Source organism: Cavia porcellus, unplaced genomic scaffold (assembly GCF_034190915.1).
Source record: "Cavia porcellus strain 051 isolate PalLab524CR breed Dunkin Hartley unplaced genomic scaffold, mCavPor4.1 scaffold_1, whole genome shotgun sequence".
Classification (NCBI taxonomy): Eukaryota; Metazoa; Chordata; class Mammalia; order Rodentia; family Caviidae; genus Cavia; species Cavia porcellus.
The window spans coordinates 81,834,554-81,859,080 of NW_026947484.1; the positions used below are offsets into that span (position 1 = coordinate 81,834,554).

The 24,527-nt window shown below is 36.2% G+C and overlaps 1 protein-coding gene and 1 non-coding gene across 2 annotated transcripts; both read right to left on the bottom strand.

Annotated features, from left to right (window-relative positions):
• Positions 1–4,706: 4,706 nt before the first annotated feature.
• Positions 4,707–4,837, bottom strand: LOC111757523 (small nucleolar RNA SNORA3/SNORA45 family). The gene has a single exon (XR_002791850.1). It is a non-coding gene; the product is annotated as a small nucleolar RNA SNORA3/SNORA45 family (small nucleolar RNA).
• Positions 4,838–6,026: 1,189 nt separating this feature from the next.
• LOC134476469 (endogenous retrovirus group K member 13-1 Env polyprotein-like) lies at positions 6,027–15,065 on the bottom strand. The gene is made up of 3 exons (XM_063250872.1): positions 14,887–15,065; positions 11,431–11,550; positions 6,027–8,539 (listed from the first exon to the last, which is right to left on the bottom strand). Exon 3 carries the CDS (start codon positions 8,534–8,536, stop codon positions 6,452–6,454), a length of 2,085 nt encoding a protein of 694 aa, XP_063106942.1. The 5' UTR covers positions 8,537–8,539; positions 11,431–11,550; positions 14,887–15,065; the 3' UTR covers positions 6,027–6,451.
• Positions 15,066–24,527: the final 9,462 nt, after the last annotated feature.

The following is a 24,527-nucleotide window of genomic DNA, read 5'->3' on the forward strand; positions in this document are numbered from 1 at the left end:
TCCTTATGCTCTGTTGATGTAATTGTATAATTATACAGTCACCATCGAAAAAAGTATTGCAATTCCTCAAAGAGTTAAAAATAGAATTGCCATGTGATCTAGCTATTTCACTTCTTGAGTATAATACACTCATAAGAAATGAAAGCAAGGTCTTCAAGACACATCTGTTCATGAATGCTTACAGCACCATTATTCACAATAGCTAACATATAACAATAACTTGAGTGTCCATTGGCAAAAGAATGGGTAAGTAAAATTTGCCTATCTATACAATTAATAATCATTCAGCCTCAAAATGGTAATTCTGCAATGACATGAATGAACCTCAGGATCTTATGCTAAGTAAAACAAATCAACTACAAAAAAGACAAACACTGTATGATTCCAGTTACTGAAGTACTTACAGTAATCAAAATCATAGAGACAGAGGGCAGAATTATAACTGCTAGGAGTTAGGAGAAGAGGTTGATGTAGGTTCATAAACCATATAGGAATGCAAGCAGTCTAACTGATAAATTTGGAATTTTATTAGCTGAGCTCAGTGACTACTCGCATAGACCTCCATTTCAGAGTCCCACCAAGTGTTGCTGAACTAGAAACTTACAGAGCTTTTAAAACAGAAAACTGTAAAACAAGCCATCCTGTTGGAAACAATTTGGCTAGAATCTTACATCAATTTTGGTTGACACTTGTATCCTGCTTCTTTGTAGAGTAGGTTTGTTTTTCTCTTTGGTGAGTCCAACTCATTCTGCTTTTCTCATGGGATTTGTACCTTGAATAATTTTTCACTCTTCTGGTCAAATACAGGGCACAAGATGGTGTTAGTTATGCCAAGCTGCAACAAGGTGACGCATTATTGTTTAATGGGTATGGAATGTCACTTTTATAAGATGAAAAGAGCAATAGAGATTAGCTGGTGGTGATAGATGCACAAAACTGTGAGTGTATTTAATGCCACTGAACTGTGCATTTTAAAATGTTTAAGATTGTGAATGTTATGTGTGCTTTACCTCAATAATTGGAAAAAAATATATAACCTGCCTGATACTAATTTCTTTCTAAATGTGATCTCTTTTTTCTCACAATGATTTTAATATAAATTTACTTTTGGTATTAGTGTCTTTATTGTGATGCTTCTAATCATGAATTGTTTAAAAAACTTGACATGATATATGGGGTACTTTTTCAATATGCAGACTCATGTGTTTATCAGTTCTGAAACTCCTCAGTCATTATCGCCTCTAATTTGGCCCTCCTTCATTTTCTGTAGTCTTTTCTTCTGAGACTCTAATCAGACATTCATTAAATCTTTTCACCCTTTCTACATTATAAATTTCTTCTTCATTTCTCCTCCTTCTCCTCTTTTTTCTTCTTCCTCTCCTTTCCCTCTCTTTTCTTTTCTCCTCCTCCTCTTCCTCCTGTTGATTTTTCTTTCTTAATTATAGGCACTTTGGTTCTAATCCTAGTTAACCAATTCTGTTTCTGTTACATCTAATCTGTTGACTTGCTCACTAATTTTTAAAATTTTCATAATTAGACTTTCATTTCTAATGTATCAAGTTGTTTGCATTAAAAGATATGTCTTGTCATTTGCTATAGTCTCTGATTGCACATTTATCTGTTGTGAATCCATGCTTTACTTCTTTACAATTTTTTTTTTTTGAGACAGGGTCTCATTATGTACTTTGGGTGGCCTTGAATTCACTGGGCAGCCCAGACTGGCCTTGAACTCTCAGTGATCCTCCTGCCTTAGCCTCCTAAGCACCAGAATGATAGGTGTGCACCAGCATGCCTAGCCTTCTTTACAAATTTAATGCATAAATGCATTTTCTATATTATGTATCTAAAAATTCCATTTGTAGTCCTCTAATTCTGTTGTTGCTACTGATTCTTCCTCATGCCTTATTTCCATGTATGCTTAGTGATTTTGGTTCTCTTGAAGTTTGCTTGTCCTTTCATTTATAAGAAAGTTCTGGGAGATTACTTGTATCTGTTACTTTCCTAATGGAATTTTTAAAAGAATTATTCATAGTTTTCATGCCAAAGTCAAGACTTGTTTAGTTCCTTGACTTAAAACCAGGTAACATCCCAATAAATCAATTGTAAGCTTAAAGTACTATAAGCAAAAAAATGTATTTAACATACCTAGTTTATAGAACACCATAGCTTGGCAATACAGTAGACCTCAGAGCAGAGCTGGTAAACTTTCAGAGTTTCACTGATATTAACACTCGTTGTGGCACACATACCACAGGTTCACCACCTCTGCTGTACAGTATTGATCATTTACCCTTGTGGTCACATGCCTGATTGAGAGTTGGTTTGATATTACTTGCCAAATTTTGTAAGAGAATATTGTGTATATTTTAAGATTGAAATTCAAAGCCGTTTTCTACTGACTGTATCACTTTTGCACCATCAAAAGTTGAAAATTCTCTAGATTGAAGCATTGTAAGTTGGGGCCCAACTTTTGTCTTTCTCTTTATCATAATCCTTCTACTTTAAACTCCAGAAATTCCAAACCAACTTTTGTTCTCACAAATTATGTTTCTCAGTACTCTATGCTTTCCCTCTTGTTCCCCTCCCTACCTTCAAGACCCTTTTTCCTTTCGCTACCCTAGCAAATATGGGTTTTGCTCATAAAGAACTTACTTCTTGAGTTCTACTGGATCTATCCTACCTTCACCATCTTTTAGGAACTACTTGGAAATTGAACCCAGAGGCACTCTACTGCTGAGTTACACATTATCCTATCCTTACATGCCGTGCAGTATCTTTCCCACTTTAATGTAGTACTTTGCCTGTCTGCCCCAACCATCATTGAACTGTATTTTAGGGTAGAAACTATGTCTTGTTATTTTTATATTTCCATCTCCTAACAGAGTATATGGGGTACACATTGTTGAATGAAATGCTGTTGAACAGATGAATCATTCTCCCATGCTTTGGGCGTGTTACAAAGCAAGGAATCTCTGTCTTTGGACTAATTTTCTGAAAAAAGTTAATATGTATATTTTACAACTGTACTAAATATTTCTAAATATTTATTCAAATTCTCAGTTTTAATTCTGCCTATCTATGAAGGAAATTGCAAGTGGCTTATAGTTTAGGGTTTCTGATCCTCTGATTAGAGGATTGCAACTCAAGTACGGAATCGGAGGAATTCTCAATATGAAAGGATTTAAAGTTTGGGATGGGGAGAGAGATGCAGAAAGATTGAGCAATGGGTACTAAATTACAGTATTAAGAGTAAGAAGTTCTGCAGTGTTTCTATACAGTGGGGCAACTATAGGTTACAATAACGTACTGAATGTGATGACATAGGTCTAGATATCCTAGATACTGAGGAGGCTGAGGCACAAGGATCAAAATTTTGATGCTAGTCTGGAAAACTTAGTGAGACCCTGTTTCAAAGTAAAAAATAAGAAGAGTTGGGCTTATAACTCGGTGGCAGAATGTCCCTGGATTCAATCCCCAGTATCACAAAAAAAAAAAAAAAAAAAAAGAATAAATGTACTATATTACTTAAAAAGCTAGAAGAATTTTGAAACATTTTACCATAAATAAATGACAAATATTTGAAAAAACAGATGTTTCATCTAATATATAATAAATACATGTAGTGAAACATTGCCTAGTACCTCAACAATATGTGACTTTTACATATTTCTGTATTGGTTAAAATAAAGAAAAAGAAATTTTAAAAAGGAATTCAACATCTTCAGTTCAGCACATGTCACTTAACCAAAGTTAAATGAAGGAAGTGAACCATGTGAAAGAGAACCGGAATGATCAAATTCCAGGGAGTGCCCAGGTTGAGGCTACATGCACAACTGCGGGCTCATATTACCATTCACACTCACATTACAGCCATGACTCAGAGTCAAAAACACTGTCTGGAAACAGAGTAAGTCAGAGCTTCACTATGGAATCCCCACATGGCAGGAAAATCTTGCAGCAAATACTGGGGTCTTCACTGCACGAAGGAAATATTTCCTTCACATTTCTTATTTCCAGAACTGCAGAGATATGAGAGACCAAGCACTAGACAAGGAATTAGAGTGTCTGGGTTGTACTCCTAGTCTGACATTAATGACTATATACATTTAGCTTCACATTTCCCATAAGATTTTCAAAAGAAAACATAAGTTTTTTCAAAATGTAGAACATTTTTTAAGGAAATAACCAAACAAAAAAATCAAAGTTAATTTTTTGATACAACCATTCAAGATATACATGTGTGCATATGGTGTGCATGTACACACACACTCAATTTTACATTAGTAAGATCATAACATATCCAATTTTATAAACTATTTCTGGCATTCAATACATTTCTGTGTTGATCAAGTTGTTATGGAGCCATATAGATATAAAACACTGCCTCGTTGTTCATATTATGGATGCAACATAATTCATTTGTGCAAGAGAATTTCAGACTTTAAAAATTTTTCACGTGTTATAAACAATGTGGTATGACTATCCTTGTATAAGTATTTTGTACTCTTGTGTGATCTGATTGTCTCCTTAGGACCATTTTTTCAGGTAGAATTGCTTAATCAAAGAGAATGCTGAATACAAAGAAAGTATATACATTTTTAAGGCACTTAATATCAAATATCACAAGCTGATAAATGCTCAATACACTTAAAACTACTAATGATGAGAAAAGAATATAGTTTTTTTTAATTTATTTTTTTTCCAAAGCATGTTACTACCCTGGAGGCTGACTGTGCCACGAAGTCCACAGCCAGTGAATAAGGTCAGCACTTTACTCTTCAAGGACTCTAGCATACTGAGGCAACAGTCAATACCCAAGTGTGACTCTAGCCTTGATGAGAAAAGAATATAGTTTTAAATATTCTTTCTTGGAAATATTCCATGACTGCATCTTTAAAATTTCTGTTTGAACTCTCGAGTAATCCTGGCAATGCATCGCAAATTAGGTATAGTTTGTTTTTAAAAATAAATTTATGCAAATATTCTATACAATAGATGTGGGCACTAAGTAGCATTTTACACTTTCATTTTAAAGGACTTTTGAGTTGATCTTGAATATTTTATACATTAAAAGAGAGAGAAATATTGCCTTTCTGGGAGTGGTAGGTTTTCTGATTGTTGTGAAAAAATTTTAAAGGTCATATTCATGATTTCATTGACTTTTGAAATAATTTTTTTGTTTTTGCTTTGCTTTGTGATTTTGAGTCAAGGTCTCATCATGTAGCTCAGACTGCTCTCTAATTTGTGGCAATCCTCTTGCCTCAGATTCCTAGGTGCTGAGACTAGAGGCATGTGCCACCACACCCGGTCTAACAACACTAGCTAAAGAAAATTAAAAGAGCAAAGTTATGAAATCAGAATTTCTGGCAATGAATTACCAAAGCTAACTTTTTACTGGGGAAGAAGAAATATTAAAAAGGAAGAAAAGCAGGTCACAGATGACTACCCAAATTGAAAAGAAAAAGAAAGGCTTTAGCTAGCAGAATAAGTTTTGGTTGCAAGAAAAGATTCAAGAAAGTATTTTCTCATTCATGAACAATTACTTTTTATTTTCTTTGCCAGAAGACTGGACCTAAAGGGTTAGGGAGGAACTGTCAGGACAAGTTTGGGAATGCCATGAAAGTCACTCACATTGCTAACTTGAATGGCCACTGAGAGGTTAATTTTGAAAGCAGGCCTTGCAAAATCTTCCAATTTTTAATGAAGTAGAGGTTTTCAAGCTTTAGTCAAACTAAAGGAGGAGATTTAAACATAAGAAAATTTAACCCATTTTTTTTTTTTATTGGTACCAGGGATCGAACTCACGACCCCACGCTTGCAAGGCACTTATGCTGCTGAGCTAAATCCCCAGCAAACATAAGAAAATTTTACAATGAATTGGAAAGAATGTTTGTTTTTGAACCTGTGTGAAAAAACTAACTGTCGTGAGTGTCTAGAGCACTCTGAACTCCGGGCAAGGTAAACACGCACGCCTTGTCGGGACACGGGGGGTACAGCGCTTGGAAAAGAAAGACAGGAGAGACACCTTTGCTGTCTGCACCGCGTTACACTGCACTGCACTGCACTGTACGCACAATCTTTATTTTAGGATTCATATATAGTAAACCCGATCAATTCACAGAGCCCAGATAATTAAGTAGTGAAAAGGCATTCTTTGTGGCAAGCTACAACGTGACAGACTACAATGTTTATTCTAAAACTATCTAAGTGAAGTAAATAATCACAACCAGTTCTCACAACTTCTCTAGCCCAGGAAGAAATTCATTAGCTCAAGAATGTTGTTAATTTGTCTGCTGTTAGTGTCACAAAGGGTGGCCAGCCACTTCCTCAAGACTTCTGCAAAACAAAGCCAGCTCACAGTATGGATTCCAGAGGGTGAGGGCTCACTGAGAACGGGCATTCCCGTTCTACCTCCTTCTCGCATACCAGGGCGGCTATTGTAAATTGCAGGTTAGAGGGGGTTGGGCCTACAAAGTGACACCTCATCCCCCACACTTCCTTCCTTTTTATTTTTTAACAACAATTTCCATAAGATCAGGTTATTAATAGCATTTCGTCTTATGCAGTAAAAATACACAAGAACTATGGCAATGAGAACTATAATTAAACTAAGTCCCATGCCACTAAAAGTGTGGGTAATGCTCTGCCAGATTCCTTTGGAATCTAATCCTTTCAAAGATTGAGCAAGCAATTGCGCGAATTGTGCTAGAGATTCATCATCATTTTGCTTTGCAAAATCCTTGTCAATTTGATTATGCAAAGATTCTATTTCCTCCTGGGCAGAGGTGTTTCCATTTAAATACATTCTAATCATTTCCCATTCATGTTCTGTCTGATTATAAGGTCGTTGGGTTATACAGAAAGTAGTTGAATTCCAATCACATTTTAAAAACACTTGATGCTGAAGAGCCAATATTTTTCTACCCATCCATTCAACTGTTTGTTTAAGGAGGTCTATTTGTTGTTGTAGTCTGGCGTTTATCTGCCACTGAGTTAACCAAAGTTCATGAGAATTCTCATGCCATAATTCGACAACATGTTTTTCTTGCAAAGAGGTTTGTAAAGCTACTCCTGAGACTGCTGCTAGAGAGGCTACAGTTATCAGACTTAACAGTACAGCAACCACTATTCCAATAAATCTTTTTGTACGTTTTAACAGATGTTTAAAAAATTCAGTAGTAACAGAAATTACCGGGTCTTGAGACCAAGGTCGAGTTAAATTTACAGGCAACCAAATATGAGTTTTTTGTTGTAACAGCATAACTGTATAAGGCTTAGTGAAATTTAGTGTGTTATTTAAGCATGTAAACAATTGACAATTTAAACAAGTACAAGAAAAATGTGTAAAATTAAAAGTTCCCACTAAAAAGACATAAGGCAGAGGTGCACAAACAGTAATATTATACATTTTAAACCTAGTAAAATTATAAGTAGTAGATACAGATCGACTAGTCCCTGAATATGAAACATTGTACAAGGTTACAGGTTGCATAGCGGCTGGGATCTTCCAAATATGATTTTGAAGGTGATGAGGGTATTCTTCGGCTGCAACAGCAGGGTTAGCGATTCCACCATCTCCCCACCACAAGAGAGCCGTCTTTTGTTGAAATATAGGAGCTCCGTCAGTTATTTTCTTTGGATCTGGAAGACTATACACAACAGAGAGATTACATCTTGTCTCATTCCATTCAGCACATCCATTAACGAATTTTCCAAATGGTCCCCAAATAATATACCCATCAATATTTTTAGCAAATTTTCCCATACATAGTTGCCAAATTATGGGATTATAAGAAATATTTTTATAAGTAAATTCAGGGCATACAGGAAATGTATTTGTATCAGGTGCTGTTAAATTTCTCCAGGTAACATTAAAGGTTTGAGCAGCCAAGGCTTGAAGCCTTGTCCTTTTGTTGCCTGCTTTTATTCCATGTTGAATCCAATACTGCCATCCCAGAGGGATGCAAGGCGGTTCCCCAATGCAAATAGGCCTTTGATTACCATAATAAGTAAAATTGAATAGTGTCCCATCATCTTGATTGTGGGGGGTTAAATCAGCCCACGGTGCTGACAAAATTTCTCTAGGTGTGGTATAAAGTAAAATATCACTAGTTCCCCATTTTACAGGTTCTAATAAAGGGGGGTTTGGAATATATGCCCAGTACGAATGCGGAGGTACCTCAGTCCCCGATGCAACGGTGAGCAAGGCACATAAAGCTAAAAACAAGTTTTCAGGGTTTAAAGGCTTTCCTGCTTGAAGGACAAGCCGTTGCCCTTCTATGGTCAATTTCTTTAATTGTCCCCATGTAGGGAGGGGATTTAAATTTGGTCGCTGTGAGCGGCGGGATTTTCTTAGCTGTAATCTGGCCATGGCTGCGATAGGAACAAACTCAGCATCCTCAGCTTCTAGCTGGTTTCGCGCTCGCTTCTGAAGGCACGGTTCCGGTTCCTTGGGGAGTTGTCTCCGGGGCTGGTGAACAGGATCTGGAGACGCGGGTCCTGATCCATCGTCCAGGGACCCACTGCTGAATTCCATTTTCTGTGGAGATATAACCAAAACCTTTCCCCCTATAGAGCAATGTGCCCCTCTCCCATTCAGCCTCTGGAGCTGTTTTAGTCCAAATAGGTTCATTAATCACAAAAGGCTGTTGTTGCTGTTCAAAATGTTTTTCAGCTCTTGTTAATATTTCACCTTGTGGTAAATTGAGAAAATTTAAAATAAACAATGCTTGATGCAGTAATGTTTTTGGACTGTTTTGCAATTTAAACAGTATTGGTATCTGAATATCCTCCTGACTCATCCTTTTTAATTTTTTAATTTGCAACTTAAGAGTGCCATGTGCTCTTTCAACAATAGCTTGACCCTGGGGGTTATATTCAATCCCTGTAATATGAATAATATTATGGAGATCACAAAATTGTTTAAATGTTCTGCTAGTATAAGCAGGTCCATTATCTGTTTTGATTTTAGAAGGAATTCCCATAACTGCAAAAGTCTCCAATAAATGTACAATAACATTTTTAGTGGATTCTCCCTGTTGAGCAGTAGCCCATAGAAATGAAGAATAGGTATCAATAACTACATGTACATAAGAAAGCCGACCAAAAGAAGGTACATGTGTAATATCTATTTGCCATAATTTATTAGGTTGAGTTCCTCGAGGGTTGACACCTGCGGGAATAATTTTTAAATGTAATGGTCTATAAATAGGGCAGGCTTTTACAATTTGTTTAGCTTTTGTAAAAGGTATCTTATATTTAAGATGCAAATGTCCTGCATTTGCATGATTAAATTGATGTTCTTCAACGGGTGTGGTGAACATAACTAAGGAATCCACTGTATTGTTACCTGATACTAATGGTCCGGGTAACTGAGAATGAGAACGTAAATGAGTAATAAAATAAGAATGATTTCTTTTTTGAACATGTATTTGTAAATTTTGAAATAAAGACAATAAAGCAGGCTTATTAGAATATAACACAGCTGAATAGATATTTGTCACTACTCCAACAGAATAGGCCGAATCGGCTATAATATTAATAGGTTGGTTATGAAAATCTAAAAACACTTGTAATATAGCAAAAGGTTCATTTTGTTGTACAGAGTTAAAATTTGTCTGACGTACCCAGTAAGATTTTTGAGTCCAATATGCAGCTTTATTTTTAGATCCATCTGTAAATATAGTCAAAGCTTGTGGAATTGGCTGTACAGCTAATAAGGTATTAACCACAAATTGTTGACGTCTAAAAAAATCCCATAATTTACTTTTAGGAAAATGATATGAAAAAGTTCCCATGAAATCTGCTAAAGCAATTTGTAAGGTTTCAGTAATTGACAACAAATATTCCCATTGTTCCTTAGTTAAAGGGATAACTATATTGTTTATATCTTCTCCTATCAAAGTTATAGAACGAGCTCTACCATTCATAATTAAAGCTGCAACCATGTCAATATAAGGCATAACATTTTTAGATTGCTTAGTTTTAGTGAATACCCATTCTACTGGCATAGCATTTTGACCTAAAACTGCAGAGGGATATTGAAAAGTATTAATAATATATAAAGTTAGAGGCAATTTAGGATCAATCCTAATTAAAAATGCATCCTTAATTCGTTGTTCTACAAACTGTAATTCTTGCTCGGCTTTTGTTGTTAAAGAACGAGGGCTGGATGGATCTGAAGAGCCCTGTAGAGTAGCAAACAAATGCTGTAATGCATGGGTAGGAATACCTAGTGTGGGACGAAGCCAATTAATATCCCCTAATAATTTTTGAAAATCATTTAAAGTGGATAACTTATCTCTCCTAATAGACATTTTTTGTGGAATCACCTTTTGTCTAGTAAGAATATATCCCAAATAATGACTAACTTCTTCCTTTTGAATTTTATCCTGTGCTATTACAAGTCCAAACGGAGAAAAATATTGAGGTAAAGTTTTTAAAATATCTTTTAAAACATTTCTATCACTATATCAGCATTTTTGTCTTGCCTTTTTCGCACAACCTTCCATAAACCACATGTGCCACTGTAAATATTCTGGCTCTTTTAAAAGAATTTTGGCCAAGGCTTTCCAATCATAAGGAGCAAGATTACCATAGTGATCTGCTACCGATGTTATTAATTCTCTAGTGTAATGAGCCTGAGGGCCATAAAGGGTTACAGCCTTTTTTAATTTTGCTAAATCATCCATATTAAATGCTTCCCATCTAGGGGGAACTGCCTCTCCATCTATTGGCTGAGGCCTGATTACAGGGAAAGCAAAGGCAGGCTTTTCCTCATCAGAATCCCCTAATTTTGGTAAATCAGCCAAAGCTAGCTTGGCTTTACTCCAATTAGGGTTAGATGGAGGAGGTGCAGAGGGAACTACAGGCGGGTTCTGCTTAACGGAGAGTTGTTTCACCTCTTGTGTTAAATGCTGTATAGCCTGTAAAATTGGGCGATTGTCATAATTTGATATTGCTGCGGCAGCTAAAGCTGAGTCGGCTGTAGCGGATTTTACTTTTGGTTTGGACGCCTTTTCACTACTTAAAGCGATAGCGTCATTTTGAACTACATTCTGCTCCTCCTCTGTGAGGGGCAATTCCTGAATAACTGGCTTAATTTCTAGTTGAAGATTTTCTACAATATGTTCATCTTCCATAGCTTTTAATAAAGAGTACACAACCGACCAAATAGCCCAAAAACGTAAAGGAATCTTTTCCTCCTGTTGCATAGCCCTTTCTATACTAACCCTTGCCTTCCTCCATACTTCTACATCCAAAGTTCCTTCATCTGGAAACCAAGGATTATATTCTTTAATTGTATCAATACACATATCCAAGTCAGCTGACCTGAGCGATATGCCATATATAGATAATAAATGTTTAAGAATTTTTAAGAAAGGAGAGGAAGCAGATTGTCCCATTTCCCCGTAATAAAATTATACTTACCTTCCTAAGCGACCTTCGGAGTCCCTGAATTCGGGCGCCACTTGTCGTGAGTGTCTAGAGCACTCTGAACTCCGGGCAAGGTAAACACGCACGCCTTGTCGGGACACGGGGGGTACAGCGCTTGGAAAAGAAAGACAGGAGAGACACCTTTGCTGTCTGCACCGCGTTACACTGCACTGCACTGCACTGTACGCACAATCTTTATTTTAGGATTCATATATAGTAAACCCGATCAATTCACAGAGCCCAGATAATTAAGTAGTGAAAAGGCATTCTTTGTGGCAAGCTACAACGTGACAGACTACAATGTTTATTCTAAAACTATCTAAGTGAAGTAAATAATCACAACCAGTTCTCACAACTTCTCTAGCCCAGGAAGAAATTCATTAGCTCAAGAATGTTGTTAATTTGTCTGCTGTTAGTGTCACAAAGGGTGGCCAGCCACTTCCTCAAGACTTCTGCAAAACAAAGCCAGCTCACAGTATGGATTCCAGAGGGTGAGGGCTCACTGAGAACGGGCATTCCCGTTCTACCTCCTTCTCGCATACCAGGGCGGCTATTGTAAATTGCAGGTTAGAGGGGGTTGGGCCTACAAAGTGACACCTCATCCCCCACAACTAACAATAGCTAATAGAGATGTTATGTTTATTATGAGTTTTAAAAATCTTACATTTACAAACACATTTAATTTTCACAACAACCCTATGAAGTAATTACTATTATTTCCATTTTATATGTAGACATTCCTCATTTAACAACTGGATTCTGTTCCTGCAACTAGGTCATTAACTGAATTGGCCACAAACTGAGGAATTGTATATACTATGAACATTACAATATTTAGAACAAAAGAATGATCAAAGGAAACACCAATTTGATTTTGCTTTTATTTGTAAAACATTGGCATAACATGTAGTCCTGTAATGTATAACAGAACATAACACTACAGTACTGTATATAGAGTGCATTCAGTAAAAATTACTGTACTATATAAACAAGTTTATCTGTACACACAAAAAAAGACATTGTGGCAAGATGTATAGAATTGTACCAAAAAAAAGATGAGTCACAAACTAGAGCAGTATGTTGTATTCCAAACAGCATACTTCAATGAAAAGTTTGAATAGTGGTTAAATTAATAGGTTTACTGAAGAATATCTGTATAGAGAAATTAAGGCACAGAAAAGTTGACCAAGTTCATATAGTTTATAAGTAGTAGAGATCAGCTCCATAGTTTTTTTTTGACCCTTATACTGTATTATTTCTCTGGCTAGCTTTAAATTCATCAATGATTGATTTCAGGCTTACATAATAAGAAGACAAATGCTGAAAAATTGTGTTCAACACAGCTAAGAACATATTTTCTAAGCCAGGTCATCTGGCTTTAAATCCCAGCTTCCCCCCACCCTGCACCCCCAGAGATCAAACTCATGACTGCCTGCTTACAAGGCAGGCGCTTATGCTGCTGAGCTAAATCCCCAGCCCCTAAATCCCAGTTTTGTTACTTCTTTTCTTGCCCATGAAATAGGATTAATAGCAGTGTCTACCTCAGATAATGCTATTAGTGCCATGTATGAAATACTTAAATCTTCAGAGCAATGGTAACTTTTACTAAAGCACCTTTTACTTTAGTGCAGTGATTTTCTTGATATGTAAAACAAAACTCCCAGAAGAAAATGATCACTTTCTCGAAGCTCATCTGGTCTCACAAGTCTTACTTTAGTAAGAAGAACAAGTTGTACTTGCAGCATGAGAGAGGAAGGCCAAGAGAGGAAGGAGAAATAAAAAGAATTAGGATTTGTTACATACATACACCAACTCCCCACAATGAATATAACCATTATGTACTACAAATATGTACTAATAAATTATTTTTAAAAATAACAAAGAAACATATCTTCAAACAAGTGGTGCAGTCTCAGGACATGAGCAAAACCTAGGCAAACTTTTTGCCAGAGTATAACATGCATGGCTACTTCTAAACATGGCTACTGTTTCCAAACTAAAACTTCATGATCTGCTTTTACTCCCCACATTCCTATTAATATTCTGGTCCTCAGAATTAACCATTAGGGATCTGCTTATAGCATTTAATGCTTGTCTAGCCTGATTCTCCAAACTTTTCCAAACTCTTCCCACAGACCAGCTCCAAACATCTCTGAACCACATGATCAGCTACAATCACAGCAAAATCTCCGGACCAGTTTTCTGTTAACAATCAACTTTCTTTTTGCTGGGCGAAATATATGATACCCACAACTTAAAGGAAAAGGGGTTTATTTGGCTCAAGGTTTCAAAAATTGTACATGATCAGCTGGCACCAAAGCAGTATCATCATGGCAGAAGGACATGGTGGAGCAAAGCTGATTAGTTTAAGATGGCCAGGAAGCAGATTAAGGGCACAGTTGCAGGCAAGAAGGAGCCACAGCATAGGTATATTCTCCAGGGCCATGCCTCCATGACCTTCTCAGACACACCTAACATTGCACTTTACTAATTCTCTAGGTGGCTCCCAGGCACAATTAAGTATAATCATTACAGTCCTTTTCTAAGGAAGCTAAGAAAGAAATTTAAAAGTGTTATTCTTTCTTTGGTGCCAGGAATTGGTGTTATTCTGAGTGTGGCAAAATACTTGTGGGGCAGATGGCAAAGCTACCCAAGTAAGTAAATGCTTACTTAAATGTTTAGCACAAGGCTTGATCTGATGTTACTGAATCTTAGCATTCTTCTTCTCTTCTAAATCTAAAAAGACAATAATTAAAGTCCAATTCAACTTTAAAGAAAAATATTAAAATTTGCAATATCGGTGAATAACTAGAATAAAAGGCAACAAAGGTGAAACCCTGCACCAGATATTACAAGTAAATCAATCTTATCTCTCATTGTTATTTTTGTTTGCTTTTGTAGTGCAGGATACCAAACTCAGGACCTTGAACATGCTAGGAAAGTACTAGAACTATGAAATGAGGAGTGTGGTAAAAAGCAGTTATCTGGAAGATCAAGCAGAAGAAATGACTCAATACATCGAGCAAAAATTATGGGATAAAAATTATAAGAGAAAATAAAACCAAAGCCTACAGGTCAGATAGGCCTAGAATGAGAAAAAATAGAGACAAATAAATATCAGTATCAGATGAATATCTTCTTGACATTAAGAAAACCTTGGGTCTACACATTGAAGAATTTACATTTGAACAGAAATACTTTAAAATACAGCTTGTAAAATCCTATAAAACAAATTTAAAAGCTTTTAAACAAAGGATCTATGAGATTGATAAATATTTTGACTATCATAAACATCAGAACTTATTTAAAAATAAGGAAAACACACACACACATATACACACACATATACCACCTTAGGGGTAGTAGTGCCTCATAGGGAGCTAATTTAGTGTCTCAATTACATCAGTAAAGGGAGATCAGAATTTTAAAATTTCATTATCTGGTATTTACCTTCAGACTATCTTTTTCTGCCAAAAGTTACAGCATCACAATGTCTAAAGCCAAAAAATGAACAGTCTTTCCCCCTTGTCTTAGGGGTAGTAGCTGTTAGTTGTCCATCCAAAATCCACATCTCTCCTTGGTTGTTGAGTAAAATGAATTTTTTAATCCATAGAGTAAAGCAGGTTTCTCTCCATAATGTAGATGGGCCTCATTCCATCAGTTAAAGAACTAAAGAGAACAAAAAGATTGATTTTCCTGGAGCAAGAGAAAATTTCCTAGCAGAATGTCATTGGACTTCATTTACAACAATGTCTCCTCATGAAGGGTGAAGGCCTTTGAAATGGGCCATCTGGTGTCCTTAAGAGTCCAGCCTGCCAGCTCAACACCTTCCACAACAGCATTAGCCAGTACTTGATTATACATATATATTGTTTTTCTTATGAGATATAAGAATCTAAGGATACATTGTAAAATCAACTATTTAACATCATTCAGTACAACAACAAATTAAAGAAAATATGATTTTATTAGTGACTTATTGAAAATCACTGATAAAATTTCACAGCCTTATCTAATAAAAATATTTACATAACATAGGAATAGAGAAAAGTCATGAAAATGCTAAACAATGACAAATACATGAAATATAGCTAAATTCTCAACTACCGAAGAAAATACAACAGTGAATATGTCAGGTGCAATCTGTGTTCCTTGACGTTTTCACTACAGTGGGAGTTACAGGCCTTTTATTGAAGATGTTGATTACACGTAGGATATGGAAATCCATGGGAAAATACTAGACTCATTCAAGGCCATGTAATAATAAAATTTCTTCAGAGTGACAATTAAGATCTGAAAATTTAGTGAGCTATATTCAGGTTAAAAAAAGGATGGTTGGAGATAGAATACACCTTAGAAAGGCCTTATATAAACAAAAAAGGTAAGGATGGAGAGAACAAAAATAAACAGTGTGGCTGATGTACAAAGTGAAGGGGATGAAACTGTTAAGGAAGGATCCCAGCTCAGATCAGGAAGGATCTAGAAGCCTTATCTAGAATCTTGTACCTTAATGTACATGCAGTGTGGACTCGGTAGGTTATAAACAGAAGAAATATTTAGTTTCTCTTATCTCTGTCATTTCTTGCTTCTGTTCTGGAAACCTGATCCCCACGGGGTCTATTACCCAGACTCCTTTTCTAATTGACCTCCAGATTAGTTTAACCAGTGTAGTGTCTATCCTCTGTGCCCTCTTCTTTAGTGGGTATACCTCTCCGGGGCCCTAGGTGCAGCCAGCGAGCCTTTTGTGGCTCCAGCTCTTACTGAGTAACTATTTCTTTCCTGTTAAGCCAATAATGGATATAATTTTCCTATTTTTTAGTTTTTTTTTAGTATTTCCTATACTTCCATAGGTAATCCCTTCATCAAAATTTTTCATTTGAACCATTTGCATTGGAATCTATTCTTTTGGGACCATCACTGATATGGGCATATTTGTACTTTATAAAGATTCTTTGGCAGATTTATTTTTAAAGAGAATGGAGGGTAGTAAGATTGGCTTAAAGGAGACCAATGAGAAGGATGTTGTAATTCTGGAAACTAGAGAGGATGGAAGCCTTGGCTAAAGTAGCAGGACTAGGGCTGAGAAGTTAGAACTCCAGATTCTGGACAAAATCATCTGTGTGATCTTTCAGGCCTGACCACAGACAATCACAAAGGCTGTACTTGGCTGGATACATGTCTTTTCCACACCAGAAATGATATACAGCCAATGCCTTATGGTCTTAGAAGAGAATCATGGTCAAGGAACTGTGTTTTTCTGAATTAGAACTAATAAGAAAAAAAAATAGCAACCCCAGTCAGCCTATTCTTGCCTGAATTTCCATTACAGGGTAGTCACTGAGCAAGAGAATAGTGAGGTACAATCTTCTGCATGACACTGGCAATCCCCATGATAGTAACCGGCTAGGGCTGGTTCTGGTTAGGTCATTTCAGTTAGGTCTCATTTTCAGGGAAACAGAAATCAGGTGCTCTGGACCAGCTATGCTTTTACACATATCTGCATTCCTCATCCATGTGCCTCCATTTAAAAAGCTTTGATTTATCAAAGGAAATTGAAAACACTTTCCTCACTCTAACTCACTACTTAGTATTTTTCCACATTATGTTAGTTAGCTTTTTGCCACTGTGACAAAATATCTGACATAAGTTTAAAAGGAGGAAAGATTTAGTATTTTGGTTCTTAGTTCCAGAGAGGTTTCAATCCATGGTCTGCCAGTTCCATTACTTTGCACTTGAATAATGAGGCAGGTTCAAGAGTCATGGTGGCCAGAAAAGAAGGAAGAATAAAGAGAAAGGAGGGAATGAAGAAATAAGGGAGAGAGGGAGCAAATAAAATATATCCTGCAAAGGCACACAACCAATGGCCTACCTCTTCTAACTAGACCACACATCTTAAAATTTCAATCACCTCTTAATAGTACTACAAGCTGAGGACAAATTTTTAACAAATGAGCCTTTGCGAACACTCCACAGCCAACCCATAATGGCTTTTTTTCATTACCTCTGGTTCTGGCTCTAGATTTTGCTTTGAGACTCCCTTAACAGTAAGTCATTCCTAGGGAATGACTAGGGAAAAAGGAAAGGAGGGAGTGGGCACTCTTTAGTCTCTTCTTGTACTATTGCAGTTAGGTTATTAAAGATATGACTGTTATTTTAATTTTGGCTCATTTAAAATTTTTTTTTAAATGTATCTTTCTGGGTTAAGAATTCCAAAAGAAAGTACATGGTTTATAGCAAAGCTGTGTCAGAATGAAAGCAGCTGTCATCATACTTGCAGACAGTACATTTCCTAGAATAATGAACTCTATATTGCATGCTTTTTCATTGCTGGGACAAAATACTTGACATCTATAACTTAAAGGAGAAGTTTAGTTTGGCTCATGGATCACAGTTTTTTTAAGAGGATTTAATCTATCTAATCTAGCACCAAGCCAGAAAGTGCATAGGAGAGGGGCCTGGAAGAAGGCAAAGCTTATCCCACGGCAGCCAAGAAAAAGACAGAGAAAGGAGGAGAAGCAGACAAGAATACACTCTTTAAACTGGCTTCTCTAGGTTTCTTGCATTTCTGTGAGTTACCCAAATGTATTGCAATAAACTCTTTTTCTGCGTAAGTCAGAGGCGGAGATCTAGTCACTCAGCCCTTGGACAGTGAATCACACTTGATTTATACAAAAAGAAGCCTCTAAAACTAAGGGAATAGTAAAATCAATGCTATGTTACTACTTCCAAGGAAAGCTGGCTTTTAACTTTATTCCTGCTTTCATCATTCTGGTTTATTTTAGAGTGCTGAAAAATCTGCAGACTAAATTTTCTAGGTTATCTTGCTGGGAAATTTCCAGTTAGATTCTGCCTAAGGAAGGTCTTATGGGAAAGACTGGAAACATTGCAGAGCATTTTGTCTCATTTTTCTGCCTCTAGATTTGGTAGAAAACCATAAGCTCTAGAAGTCTTATTAGTGGATACAATCTTGCAGACTCAGTGGGAATGAGGATTCTCACATTACTGGAAGATGACAACAGCTGTTTAATCCCAAGAAACAGCATCCTCAGAAATGTCTAGCATCTTCAGCAATATAGCTCTTGTGAATGCTAACGCCTTTCACCCTCTTGGATGTCATTCCCTTACTTAGGAATGTCTACAGAAATTCTGCTTTCCTGCTTGGATCCCAACTGAGAGTGAGTTAGTATCAAATTTTTAATATTAATATTAACACAAGAATAGAATCAGCTGATACAGTGCAGTTGGGTCCACCCTGTGTTTAAATCTGGATTCAGTATTTTTAGCAATGTTATTTTGGGCAAGGAACTGAATCATGTTTCAGTGTTCTTTATGAGGATATAGTATAGATTAAATTATATAATGTGTATAATGCTATAATGTACAAAAATCACCTGGCATTCAATAGGCACTCAACAAATCTTAGCTTCCTATGGCACCTTCCCTGGCACTTGCCAGAGCATGCCGAGTCTATGAACATAGATCCCAGAGATTTTTGCTTCAGAAAGTTTATCCTAAAAACTAGCACAAAATAGAAAGGGAGCTAATGAAGAAGTCAGGTACAGAGAAGTACAGTACTACTGTTCTTGGCAGGTGGTGTTAAGTGAAATTTCTATAAAGGCTACTTCTCAAAAGCAAAATACCCTGCAGAAAAATTTAAACCTTCACCTGTGACAACTTAATTCAAAACATGAGTACTGACCTACATTCATTACATAGTTCTATGTAAGCATGAGAGTTAGATATATATTTGAAAGACAGAAATTGGCTACTGATCCAACTGAGCTATTTTTATAATTTACTTGAAAAATGACGTAAGTTATTCTTTTCTATCTATACAGAATTTTCACATTTCCTTTCATTTAATATGAGTCATGATGAATGTTAGGAAGGAACATATGCCTTTTCACAAGTGGGTTTTGCAGCATTTAGAGCACTGAGACTCTAGATTAACGTTTTGAATTGAGACAAAAGGAGATAAAAATGAAAGATTACAACAGTGTCTTCATGAAAAAAATAATAAACCTAAAGATTAAAGATGCATACATATGTGGAATAGAATTACAGTAATACCTCAATTCATAAACACTTCTGTTTGTGAACAATTGTCCTTGCAAATAAGTGTTTAACAAAATTTTGCTTCTGCATTAAGTGATAAACAGGACTATGGCCATCTTCCTCATACAAACACAAATGCACTTACCTTCTAGAAAACTGTGAAACAAATTCTGTTGGTAAGCTGAGGTACCACTGTAGAATACTAGTACTGAACAATATTTTAAAGATGCTCACCTTCAGTCATCTTATTTTTCAAATAAGAGAATCTAAGCACAGAGGGACCTGTTTCTAAATTATGCATAAATTTGGAGGTAGATTTCCTTTGCCTAGAAAGGAAATGTCCAAATATACTGTCCTTTGTTTATCTTCTAGGATGGCCTTGGTCAGCTTCTTTTGCCTCTAAAGGTTGAGATGGAGAAAAAGTCAGGTACCTGGTGCTTCTGTGCCAATGGCTAATAAGGAAGCTTCCAAATAAGAACATGGCATCCTTTGAGTCCAGCCACTCATTTTCAATCTAGTGTTTAACAAATGGTCACTTGATTTCACATGCCTTTTCTAATACAGTTTCATGAAAATCTTAACAACTATTGTAACTACAAACTATCAAAAAAGGTCCCATTTTTGAAGAATGAGCATAAAATGAGGACTATTTGCTTTCCTTTGTTCTAGTAAGGGACAGAGATTGGCCTAGAAAACACATCTCTTGATATCCGTACCAGTATTCTTTCCAGTTTCTTTAAAATACCTAACAGTAATGTTCAAAGGTGTGAAAATATGGTGCTCCACACAGAATGATAAGCTTGTTCTCCCCTCCAGAGTTACAAGTGATCTAACTTCCCAGCAGACATGGCAAAGGGATTAAAGTAAATATTTTAATCTTACACAAATTGTCACTAAGGATTATCACAGAACCATTTATAGATAGCTTGAACAACAAACAGCAATACAATAGACAAAAAGATGGCCAGAAGTTGGCACAGTGACACAATTTATAATCCCAGCTACTTTGAAGGCTATAAGGTCAAGGGTCAGGTCTTGGAAATAACATCAAAGATGGCTATGGCTGTGGTCTTACCACAAACCCTATAGCCCCAGCCCAGGGCCCTGACATGCTAGCACCCATAGCCTCAAAGGCCACTGCCAAAACCTGGACAGAAGCTGCCTTGGCCTCACATGCCTGAGCCCCTGGGTTCTTTGGACCTTCCTGCTGACCTTCCTGACCTGCCAGCGTCAGCAACCATTTGGTGTTTCCCCAAGGAAGAAGCTGCCTCCCTTTTTTAAAATTATGACTTTGGCATGTTATGCCTTGTGTCCAGGTGTCTCCCCAAAGATTCTAAGCAGGACTTTTGGAAGGTGGCCAGATCATGAATGTGTGATACTAGATTAGGGTATATGAATAAAGATTAAGGGTGTATGACATATGGATTAGTCCCCTGAATGAATTAGCATGGTGCTGTGTCTGGTTGAATATATGTACTAAAGAGGGTAACCTTTCCCTGGGTGTGGATGGTACCAAGCAAAATGTTTGTAGCTTTGGATGGGATAAAAAGGATAAAAGAAAGGCAAGCTTCACTGGTTTCTGTCAGAAAAATTCTTTGAAAGAATTGCTTATTTTCATAATCTCTACAATTATCCTATTCTTTCTTGATGGCCTTTGCTGCCACACTTTTGCTTAAACATCGCTCACAAAGATAATTATTATCTTCAAATTTCCAGAACTAATGAGCAGTATTCTTTCCTAACTATTCTTTTAAACAGTTTTAGTACAGAGTTTCAGTACATAATGAATGCATTCATTATGGGGAGTTGGTACATTCACATAATATATTTTAATTATTTTTTCATCCCCTTCCTTAAATATCACACTTTCCTGGCTTTATTTTTATTACATTATACTTTCTTCTTGTTTTACTTGTTGGATTTCCCGACACTTTCCAATACCTTAATGTTGAATGAAATGCTTCAGATTTAATTTTCAGATCTCTGCTTTTCTGTTTTCATTCCCTCCCTATCCAAATTCATCAAGTACCTCAGTTTTGCACTGAGTAACTTCAAATTCACATATCTAAGAGCATAATATGTCTAGTAGACCTTAATTATTGCAGGCCAAATGAACTCTTGATTCTTCTTTTACCACATCTATTTACCCTAATCTCAGTAAAGGGCATTGTCCTTGGTCCCCCGTGGGAAGTTCATCAATGCTTACATTTATTTCACACTTTCTCTGTAATTTATTAGAAACTCGATGCTTCCACCTTCAAAATACACTCCAAATGGAACTATTATCATCACTTGCTTAAATGATGTAATAGCTTCTTAATTGAACTTCTTTTTAAAAACTTTAAATCACTTCTTAGAGTATTTATGAAACTTTAAATATTTTATATAATGTTGACTATCACAGATACTCTGAAAAAACCTCACCATACTTAAAATAAAATCTATAGTAGTTACTATGGGATACAAGTTACTATATGACCTGGTCTTCCTTTCTGACTTTCTCTCCTGCCCTTCTCAAATAGTGGCCTTACACACACTCATATATTTTTCTTTCTTGGCTATGTGCCCTTCTATAAGATATCTTACATCACCTGTTTAGATATACAGGTAGTTTCTCTCACTTCACTTAGGTGTCTTCTCACATGTGTTATTTTACAATGAAACATTAACAACAACAATGAAAAAACCCAACAGACAAAACCAAAGCAAAGAATCACTCCCAAAATACCACTTATAAAACTAACCATCCTGTAGGTAACTGTCAACTCTGGAAAAAAAAAAAGAAACAAATACCTAAAGATACCAAATAGTGAACCAAAACAGTTTCTGCGAGAAGTCAAATTTGGCAGGAGAAAACAAACATCAATTTCCTAGTTTGTGTGTATGCTTTTGGCTCAGGTTGGGTGGCTAAAACTATGAGAGAAAACCTATTGTCTTATAGCATAAGAATCAGAAAAGAAGTTTGAATTGAGAGCATCTCCTACTGGCATGGATCCTTCACCCTGTTAGCATAGACTTTCTGGCTTCCACTACTGATCTTTGAGTCTTTGTAGTGCAGATCTGTGAAACAGACTCACATGAGACATTGTCGTGGACTCTAGACTTCCAGGTGGACTCATGGGAGGCATTGTCATGAGCTCCAGGTCTTTAGCTGGATAGGATATTGTTGTCAGATCCAGGCCCTCAGCTGGATTCTCTAGGTCTTTAGTGTGTGGAAGAATTATCTGCACTTTCTTTATATTTAACTCCTTGGGTGACCATTACAAATAATATTATAAATTATGTGTCCTGTATTGTCTTGTACAACGGCATGTAATTAAAGACTAAGAAAGAAAACATAAAAATAAGAAAAACATTAAATTAAAAAAATTACATTTTCCATAAGATACATATTTACATACTTCTGAAACCTAGTGAATCCTAGGTAGGAAGAACATTGCTGTGGTAAAAGTGTAAAGAAATATAAAGTCAGGGGAAAATAATATATTTTATAAAGGGGATAAACACTTTGAATGAGGGCTGCTTTGTCAAAGAAGCAATGGAGAGAAGCTGAAAATGCTGAAGTAGAGACTGGCAGCAAAATATAGCTCCTCTGGGAGTCTGAGTTGAGATACTTGGAAAATACATTGGTGAAGAGAAAAAAAATATCTGGGTTGAGAGAGAGCTGATGGAAAACTAAAAACTCCAGAAAAGCTGAAGAAATAAAGCATGAAGTAGAGCAAAAAAAAAAAAAAAAGAAGAAGAAGAAGCAATCTGGAAAGGTCTCCGTGGCTTCCAGGGAGTAAGACCTATTTCCTCCTACAAATCACAGAACTTTCTGTTCTGTTTACTTTCCCCATCTACCAGTGTATCAAAGATATGCCTTGGCTTGGATGATTGTACAGATAGAGAGGACTCTGGAAGGGCAGAGGGCTCCTCACAACCCACAGGCCATAAAAGTAGGTAGAGAAAGCAGGGATTTGGGGTCTACAAGGGACATGGAAAATGGGAGGTGACAGACTGACGTAGCCTTAGAGTAGACAGCATTGACTGACCACACCCAGCAGGAAAGGCAGGATAGGATTCAACATTCACATCTAAAATATGTGAGTATGGAAACAAAGTAGGTTGTAACAGTACCTTACTATCCCTACTCCATATCTGGTGGATTTCAAACTAGAGATCCTGGAAAAACCACTCGTTGAGAGTATAGAGGTCTTTTCTTTTTTCTTTCTTTCTCTCTTTTGCTTGTTCATTTTTTTTTGGCTATTATCTTACATTTTTCTTCTTTATTTTACTCTGGTTTTCTTTTCATTCTTGTTAATTTATTTCCATTTTATCTGTTTATTAATTTTTATTTACTCCTTAAAAGAATAACTTATATCACTTTTATCTCTCCTGTTTTCCTTTGCCTTATTTTTGAAATTTTACTTCTTTCGTTTTATCATTCTTCACTCCCCATTTATTATTATAACCTTGTTTTATTAATTTTTATTTACTTAAGTGTATGCTATCATTGTGCAATTCTTTTCTATTGCTAATGGGAGTATGTTTGTTGCATTTAGTACTGACTACATGTCAATATTTGATTTGTCAATATGATAATTATGCATCTCCTTTCTAAGATTAAGGGTGGTATACTTATAGTTTTTATTGGTTCTTATAGTAAGAGCCGGTTTGTCTTTGACTGTTTTGTTGCTGATTTTGTTGCTATTTCCAGGGTGGTAAATTGCTGCTATTTATTAGTTTTTACTGTATGCCAATATATGGTTTGTCTTTATGTCATCAACAATACTGCAGTTCACTTCTTATTTTTTTTATTTTATTTAAGAGGAAAAAGAGAAAAACACAAAACAAAACAAAGCGGTATAAGGGTACACGTAATACAGAACTACAAAAAAAAAAACAAAAAAAATAACAGTAAGACATTACCTGTTAATAGATTACATATTATCATCTTGGAAATAGTTGCTCAAATCACAGTATCAAAGAATACAAAGTGGACATTCAAACAGAGAGACTGCAAACAGCTGTGTTCAATGATCCAAAAACATTAA

Excerpts from the sequence above, each read along its gene's own strand:
- LOC134476469 (XM_063250872.1), bottom strand. The coding sequence starts at position 8,536 with ATGGAATTCAGCAGTGGGTCCCTGGACGATGGATCAGGACCCGCGTCT.